General features: G+C 35.6%; 1 protein-coding gene across 4 annotated transcripts; it reads right to left on the minus strand.

The window, feature by feature from the left end:
* On the minus strand, positions 565–8,143 carry LOC18773486. Of its 4 annotated transcripts, XM_020565576.1 has the most exons (8): positions 7,751–7,907; positions 7,591–7,634; positions 7,331–7,478; positions 5,390–6,556; positions 5,019–5,093; positions 3,998–4,212; positions 2,846–3,069; positions 565–1,697 (listed from the first exon to the last, which is right to left on the minus strand). In XM_020565576.1, the coding sequence occupies exons 4-8, from the start codon at positions 6,498–6,500 to the stop codon at positions 1,001–1,003; spliced, it is 2,322 nt and encodes a 773-aa protein (XP_020421165.1). In that variant the 5' UTR covers positions 6,501–6,556; positions 7,331–7,478; positions 7,591–7,634; positions 7,751–7,907; the 3' UTR covers positions 565–1,000. The 4 variants fall into 4 exon arrangements, with proteins under 4 accessions (XP_020421165.1, XP_020421163.1, XP_007208069.1 ...); XM_020565574.1 differs by lacking the exon at positions 7,591–7,634 and having other exon boundaries at positions 7,751–8,143; XM_007208007.2 differs by lacking the exon at positions 7,591–7,634 and having other exon boundaries at positions 5,019–5,090; positions 7,751–7,949.

A 9,352-nucleotide genomic window follows, 5' to 3' on the forward strand; every position in this document is an offset into this window, starting at 1 on the left:
GAATTTTTTTGGAATGGAATTGGAAGAGATATTTCATTACGAAATTTGTTGGATTGGAATTGGAATCCCCTGATTCTGATCCGTTCTGTTTGACAATCAGGCATATTAAAAATATTAAATGAGATCCTCGAAGTTTAAATAGTTGGAAATTAAATTTTGATGGATCAATTCTTTCTTGTGGCAAAGCTTCTGGTGGTTTTGTTATTCGAGATTCCACTGGGTATGCTAAGGTTGCTGGTTCAATTCCATTAGGTTTTACTTCAGTTCTAGAAGTTGAAGCAACTACTTTGAAGTGGGGGTTTGTTATGGGCACAACGAACGGGAATTAAAGTTGTACAAATTGAGGAAGATTCCAGATTTTAATCGAAGTGTTATAAGGTTCTCAACTTCCTCCTTGGTCTTCTGTCACATATGAGAGAGATTAAGGGATTAATGCAAAGCTTTTAGATTCTCCAAGTAAGACACATCCATCAGGAAGCTAACATGGTGGCTGACGATCTAGCAACAATTGGTCATGTTACCAAACAAAAACAAAATACAAACTTTCCCTTTAAAACTCATGTATGATAAGAGGAATTTAAGGATCCTTAAGAGGATCCTCTTTGTAATTTTATTTCTTATTTTAAATAATAATAATAATAATAACAAATAGCGAGGCAAAGTTAACACACTCTTGAATACATTTTGAACTGAATAATAATCCTGGTAGAAAGGAGGGCAAAGTTCCTACAAGAAAATCACTATATACAACTCTCTTGACCGCTACCAGCCTTGTAATTACAGCTTTAACCTACAAGAGACCCCATTATAATAGATACAACTTCAAAACTTTATTTAACTTCTGACCAAATTTTTCTTATTTTTCTCTTCATATACAAATCCCATGCCCAATTGAACTCGTATCCAAATGCTTTATTATTTTCTTTCCAAGATTTATCGAGCGCCCCTCCATGGAACTTAATATGGGATGCATTCTTTGCTCTTCTTGAGCGTCAATCCTTCAAACTGAAGATTGAGCCTTAAACTGCTCATAGTTGCTCTTAGCACGTTGAATGGCCTCCTGAAGATCTAAATACATCTTCACAGATGACTCTGCAAAGTTGTTCAACTTACAACAAAACCCTGCCAAGCTTATTTGGAAATTGTCAAAACCTGAATCCCCGTCTTGAGAAACTTCATCTCTCAACATATTAACTGCAGAATCACTACCATTATCATGTTTCCAGGATGTTAAATCTGATTGGTTAGCATCCTTCCCTTCTTTCTTTTCTTGTCGTGGTAAAAACCTGGAAGTTTCAGCTGCTAAACTCTTTATAGAATCTACCAGTTCCTTGGCAGGCGGCTTCTCAAGCTTCTCAAGCTTCTCTAACCAGATACCACAGGTGACATATATTGGAGGGCCATAGTACCGAAAGGGGATTTCTTGTGGCCTCCTTTTCTTTTTGGAAGCCTTCTGTGGAAAAGAGACACATTTTAAAAGCCAGCCATCTATAGACTTCAGATAAGACTTTTGAGCACCAAACCACTTCATAAAACTTGATGATAGAGAGCTGAGTTCATCTTCAAGATGGATGGTAATCTGACGACGTGATTCTGACTGTACAGAGAATTTGGTGTTGCCATTGTTGTAAGCTATCGAGATTATGTGAAACTGAAGCTTGTGACATTCAAGCATCACCTCCCACATCCGACTTAACCTACAATTTTGTACAAAGAACAGAGCAATTGAAGCCCAAAAGTAAAGCACTCAAAATAATCACATCGAGGATATATGTCCCACATTTAACTTAAAAAGTATTAAATTCTTCCATCAGAGTACTACACATAATTATCACTAATTCTTTTTCAATCAATCACTTACAATTACATATACTCTTCTCAACTCACCAATTCTTTTTTTGTTGTTGAAATTCTCAACTCACCAATTCTTTTGTTTTGTTTTTTTTTTTGTGGTCGAAATTCTCAACTCACTAGTTCAATTACTCAAGATATATGTCTACATTTAACTAAAACGTCTTTTATTATAGAGACTAACTATAAGCAGTAATTATAACTCAATGCAAAGTGTTTTGCCTGACCTGTTATATGTTCGTCATAAATACATTATTTTACGATGTATACATATTTAATTGCTGCATTATGGATTGATTTAGCACTTCCTAAAGTTTCACCACAAACGTACTTACGGATTTTCTTATGAGTTATGATTGTATAATAATATTATGTAAAATTGAATCAACAATTTAGACTAACGTAAATGTGCCGTAATATGTGCATGTGGAAAATGAAACACACTAAGGGTCTCAATCTTACACACAGACATGATTATCCCACCAAAGTCATGTGAATCTCATTTTTTCGCACTCCAGTTGAAATATCCCGTTGTTTAATGTTCCCACAGTATTTCACCAAACATCTAATCTGGATCAAATAGTTAAAGGACCAGCTTGGTAACACTATTGTTTTTAGTTTTTATTTTTCAGTAAAAGATAGAGAAGAAATGCATGGGACAAAAGGATGAGAAAGAAGGAAGGAGGAAGGGGGAGGGAAGGGATGGATGAGGGGAAAATGTACACAGAACAATAGTGCCTATATGAAAACTGAAAACAGAAACCTAAAGCAATTCCAAATAGTTTTCCCATCCTATGTCACGTTCAACTTAATTTGTATGGGTTCTTAAGAACAGCCATGAGAAAAGGAAAAAAAAAAAGACATAAAAATTATCTTCTTTTTTGCTTCTAGTTTTACATAAATATACCCAATTCCAAGTTTCATTGGCTTCCAAAATTGAGTTTCTAGGACGTATAATAAAGCACTAGCAAATAGGAACATACAAAATACATACCCCTCAATCAACTCTTCAAGTTGTGGCTGGAGCTCTTTGTCTCGTAAGTCCTCAATCCTCTTTGATATAGAGTGAATTCTGTGAATAGCAACTCTGATCCTAGAATGCAGATCCTTGACAACAGCACGAGTTTTATCAATTTTTTGAGAAGTTTCTCCTTTTGATTCTAGTTCCCTTAAAATCTTACACTTTATGTCGTAATCCCTTCTAACCATCTCACTAGCCTGAAAAAACAGTTGTACACGTTCATATAAATTAACAGAAGTACCCATATACTCTTTACATAATGCTAGATCAACTTACAACCTAAGATTTTAAGGTGAGAAATCTGAGGGTTTACAAAAAGTGATGCGGATATGTTTTTTAGTTTCAGATCAGAAATGCCAACACCATAAAAACAAGTTCCACATTCTTCTGCATATCTGAAATTTCTGATTTTTTTTTTCAACAGTTGGCAGTAAAAGTACAGAAGGCAGAGACTGACATCTTGGCACTACGCGCATTATGAGTAGACATCAATCTATAAGGGCATCAAAACAACAAACACAAAGGTGAAGCCCAAATAGCTTAGTTTCTACAAGTAATTCTAGTTATAACATGATTTTTCAGTAACATTCCCATTGACTATATCTCATCGATGTTTTGCTTCTAAGCTATCAAATTTCCTTTTTTGTCTTTATTCACTCCCCCCCCCTCCCAAGTTGCAGGGTAAGTTAGAAGTGCCTAATGCCAGAAATGTGTAGTTGTAAAATGGGTGAGTACATCTCCACACTCAGCATGTGGAAGTACACTAAATAAAGGGCTGAACTTTCATTTTTGTAACAATGAATGACTTCATGGTTCAATAGCATATCCAGTTATAGATTACCTCGTTCCACTAAATTTGATCCCTATGACGAGTTTGAACATGAAGAGAAGCAGGAACATAAATGAAATGAAGACTCCATGAAATTCTAAATAATAAGATGGTTAAACTAATCTCAATAATGAAATTGCTATAAAGCACAGTTATGCATCTATTTCGTGATCATTTTAATAGATAACAATTTTAGTGAAAAAAACCATAACAATACCATCAACCACAGAACAGTAAATACGATGACGATAATGATGATTACAAATTCCATAACTACTGTTATTAATCGACAGTACCTTGACCTCGTCATAAAGCTTCCTCTCCCATGCATATAATCTATCCAAGGTTGAGGCATGACTGCCTGAATTCATGCAGAAGTTATCAAAGAGGTTACCAGTAAGATCCTCAATATCATCTCTTGAGTTTGCCCCTAAAGGATTCCTCGATGAAGAGGACCGAGATGATGTCGTCCTGTGCCAAGTTAAGTACTTCACAGCAGTTTGAGGAGGCTCTAAGTGGAATTAAGGAAAGAATCAGTACCGAAATCAAGATACCAATATCAAGAGTTACCTTAAATGATTTCACAAGATATTAGTATGAATACAGTTTTGTTCTCCTAGATACATCTTTTACCAAAAATGTTCTCATACACACGCGTGCAGGCGCTCAAACATTTCAATAAGAGAAACTTCTAAGTTCGCCACAATTTGCTTCTTAAATAAAACTTTTGGTGGTTTACTCTTCTCTAATCTAAACACGCCAGTTTTTAGTTGTACAAGACTAGTTTTCCTGAAAAGCATGGCCAACTTGTGCATGGCACTCTGCCTAGTTGCTAGACTTGATAAACATGAACAAGTATGAACTGGACAAACTAGTTTTGTACTTACTTAACATAGAATTTTCATACCACTCAAATAGAAGTGAAACAGTTAGTTAAAAACCCTTCCAAACACATAGCACGAGGTTCTACAAATTGCAATAATTTAACCCAAAAAAAAAAAAAAAAAAAAAAAACTGGACAGACATCAATCACATTGTTCTTTATATCTATTCAACTACATAATTACATCTTTGCACTGAAAATTACAATTTGCCAAAACAGTTATCGAGAATACCATGTAGCATAGACTTATGGATATAAATAACAGAATTATGCAACATCCATAGTTTTTTTTTTAAATTTTTATTTTTTTGAAAAGAGACATAACAGAACCATTCTCCCACTAGACCCATGAAAAGAGACATTAAAAACTAATGTCTGTGTCATGCATCTGTGACATGAAAAATAAAATGAGAAGCTTAAAGACCAAGACCTACCTTCCTGAACTTGACTTGGGTCGTCACCACAGGAGAAACAAGCCTTCAGGAATGTAGATGAAATTGATCCACCTGCTACAGTAGAAATCCTAGTGTTCATAACTTTCACCAAAAGAAAACAAACTTCCAATGGTCTATAGTAATAGGAAATTATTTCAAAATATTTTAGAATATCCACTCTTTTTTCAATCTTATACGTGCCGTGATTTAAATCTATGAGCTCCACTAAAGCAGGAGATGTTTACTGGAGTGTTCATAACATTCCAAACACTCTTGATTGTACTTTATTCACAGAATAAATGATCCTTGGATAACTAAAACAAGCTTAAATAGTTCCACTAAAATACTAGAGAGAGAGAGAGAGATCTTACTTTCTTTTGCCGGAAATAGCGGACGGAAATGAAACTTATTTGCTTCAAGCATTCTGGGAATTTCTTTACCGGACTCAAAAGCTTTTATAAAGAGAACTTCAATATCTTTCATGCTTGAAAAAAAATCTTTTGGGGCAACCTTACTTTCAATACAATCTTCTTTAACTGGTGTTCTATTTGAGTCAGTTTCAACTGCAAATACTGAGGATGTGGCTCTTAATGGCGACAAATCAGGAGAGTTACTTTTCTCCCCATTCAGTAACTCAGTTTCTGAAGTTACACTTTCTGCAGAAGGCATTGTGGGTGAAGCGCTAGCTTCAACATGATCATGTACTCTATTAAGGTTTTCAAAACTTCTAACTAGAGTATCTGTAGCAGGCTCATCAAACTCATCTTCAGAATCTTCAGATTCTTCCCTCCCTAGAAAAGAAACCTTCTCTTCTTCATCTTCCAGCTCAGGAATTCCCTCCTCTTCCCTAAGTCTTCTCATATCATCATTATTTTCAAACACCTGGTTCACTCCCTTCCCTTCTTGAAAAGAAAACTGATGGTCAATTGGGTGAAAGAAATCGAAGTAATCCCATGGTGGAGTTTGAGGTGGGTGAGAAGAAGCTTCAAATGGTGATACTTCAGGTTTTTCAGCGGAGCGAGGCGTGGTATTCTGTGGGGTGCTCGAGGAGGTTACTGTTGCAGTAACAGGCGTAGGAGGTTTTTCTTCTACCTTTTTGGAAAAGCTACCCCTGAATTTCATATGATTTAAGTGAAATCGGGTAGAATTTGGAGGAGATGGAGATGGAGAAAAAGTTTCAGCTGCATCAATGTGTTGTGACATGGATGGAGAAGAAAAAGAGAAGTGAGAAAGGGACTTCTCAGTTTGAACAAGAGGCTCTGGCGTTGCATTAGTGGAAGTGTACAAGGAAGACTCAATGGGAGCGCCAAGATCGACAAATTTCCTAAGAGCGGTTCCCGTATTCTTTAGTGATTGAATATACATAAGATGAGCTGCTGCTAGTGAGCACCTTCCATCAAGTGCCTGCTTAACATATTTCTTCCTTTCTCGACATAGCTGCAGGGCCTTATCTTCCTCTACTTTAGAGTTTGCAGCCCCCATATCAGCAGATCTGGCCTAAAATCGTCTAATTACATCAACAGGACATAAGATTCCTCCTGAAACTCAATTTAATAGAGGTATCAAAAAATGGGAAATACATGCAATGCTGAGAATTCTTCAAGAAAACAAAATCATTTGAAACACGTACTAGCACAAGATGTAAATTATGTTCATTTTAGTAGCACCCCTTAAATCAAAGAGAATAAAAGAAATTTAAAGATAGATAAACAAAAGTATGCCCACCCCCGCCTTCTTTTTGTGAAAGAAATGCAAATTTATTACTGAATTCCTAGCCACCAGGAAAAACTAACAAAAGAAAACTGAGGGACAGAGTACAACATCAGAGAAATCAGCTTCTACATATCCAACTCAGGAAACGATCACATAGTCAAAATTACAACCCTTATCCGAAAAAAAAAAACTCTGGTAACATTATAGATTGTAAGTATATGAAGTATACAAGAAAATTCCACATTCCAACCTCAATGAATAGAAACACATGTAAGAGATAAGCTAAAGAAATGGGCAACATCACCAACACCAGCTATAACAACAGCAAGAGAAGTAAATATTGGTTCAAGGTCAAGTTAATCGAGACAATGGATGAGGAGACGGCAGAAGTTCTAAAACAATTTCTCTTTCCCTCGTTAACCAGAGTATCCAAAAGGGACGGAATCTCTGAATATTAGAAAACACTTAACAAAAGCCAAGCAAAGCAAGTGAATTGGTCCAATAAAAGATATGGAGGTTTGAAATTCCCATGTAAAAACTTCTCACATCATAAAACCAATCCCAAAGATCAACTCAATTAGTTCTAAGTCACTACTAACCTTGATTTTTCTTTATCTGAATTCAAGAGGAAAACCCACCAGAACAGAGAGCTTAGAAGAAACCCCAATTGAGAGATTCAATTTTTGCAACAAAGTAGATCAAATTCAAGGCCTTGGTCCTGGAGTTTGTAAAACGCAATCACAGCCTCTGCAGTTGAACACACTCACAAACAATTAGACTATTAAAACCAAACAGCCAAAATCAAACAAACGAAGCAAGATTCAGAACTATAAGACACACAGAAAGAAAAAAAACCCACCTCAGTCTCACAAACCAACAATCAAAGAAATCAGAAACGAAGAACTGAATCCAAATTCAGTACCCACGAGAAAGAAGAAGCAGAATTGTACAAGAGCAGTGAAAACCAAAACCAAGCATAGAGAAAAAAACAAAAGAGCAGAGGGGAATTTTTACTGTACCAGAGAATTGAAGTGACGCAGAGGGCGTCGAATGATAGCTTGGATTTCAGAGCACAACAGAGACGTATGAGAGCGGCAGTGTGTATGAGTTTCAGAGAAAATAAATAAAATAAAATAAATTCAGAAAATTCCTTTTTTTTCTTTCTTTTAGTAATTAATAAGAGGGAGAGCGAGTGAAAGAGAGAGAGAAGAAAAAGATAGAAAGATAATAAAAAGTGTTTTTGAGAAAGAGAAGTCCAGAAAAACGAATCTGCTGCCGCCTCCATGCAAAAGGCCCTACACAAAGACAAGAGATCAGAGTGGATTGTGGACCCCACTTACCATTCTTAACAGGTTTTTTTATTTATTTAATTTATTTATTATTTATTTATGATTTTTTAATTATATAAAACCTTCCTATGAGATCTGGACCTGGCGTTCCCAAAGAAAACAAGTCATTAAACAGTTGGCAAAAAATAAACCTATCAGCAGATGCGCGTGGCGTGAGACCTAAGCACCTTGCTGCTTCGTGTCACTCTTATCCTACGTGTATCTCTGTCCTATCAAATGAATAGAACTTCCTTTACAACTAAAGGCTGACACTAAAGTTGGGAATTTTATTTTATTTTTAAAATACAAACAAGATTTTAAATTAATCTAATTTATCAAAAAAAAAAAGACTCGAATTTGAATGTGAAGAGTTGGATTCATTACCATGACTAATTGGTCTAAGAAGTAATGGGTGGGAGCAAAGTACCATTATTTCTAAGGAGGGGGAATTATATTGGATTACTTCAAGATTATATCTTATGTGAATTGAATACGGATGCAATTGAGGGAGGAGAAGAGTTTGGTCACTTTTTTACTGTGGTGCCACCTATGCACATTCCCTTTATTTAGTAAATTTAGATTTTAGTTACAAAAAAAATTTTACTTTTGGAAAAAGCTGAAGCTTTTTCAAAAAAGACAGAAAAATCTCTCAACTTTCAAATCAAAGACATACAAATGTAAAAGATTCCTTAGAAAATTCAAAAATAAATAAGAGTAATTTTGTCCATTTTAACTTTTTTTTAAAAATTTCTCTCTCCTTTAAGATTTTTTCAAAGTCTGTCTCCCAATGAGTTATTTTGTTGATATTTTTATTATGAAAAGTATTTTGAATACATGTCAGAGAGCGGCGATTATTTTGAATACTTGAGAATCAAGATCGAATCTTTAAAAATGGGATGCAATGAGGAGGAAAGATCATGATCACGACTTGATCACCAAGTAAGTTGACTCCCCTCTACAAATAAGAGTCCCCACTAAAAAGAGGAGCTACAACGTTGACATCTCTCTCTCTCTTAAAACAATGACTCAAAACACAACGTTCCTCAGTCAAAATTCTAGTCTACAATTAAAAATTATATAATGAATGAATAAATAAAACGTTAGAAAATAACAAAAGATAATTAAAAACCCCAAAAACCACCGGCACTCCAACCCCTCCTTCCCCAGCCTCCCTATCTGCAAAACAAAAATCTCGATTAGTTGAGCAGTGATGATTAACAGAGAGAGGGAGAGGAAGAACACAGAGGGGAGAGAGAACAGAGGGAGACGGAGGGGAGGGGAGGGATAGCTGCA

Source organism: Prunus persica, chromosome G6, assembly GCF_000346465.2.
Source record: "Prunus persica cultivar Lovell chromosome G6, Prunus_persica_NCBIv2, whole genome shotgun sequence".
NCBI lineage: Eukaryota > Viridiplantae > Streptophyta > Magnoliopsida > Rosales > Rosaceae > Prunus > Prunus persica.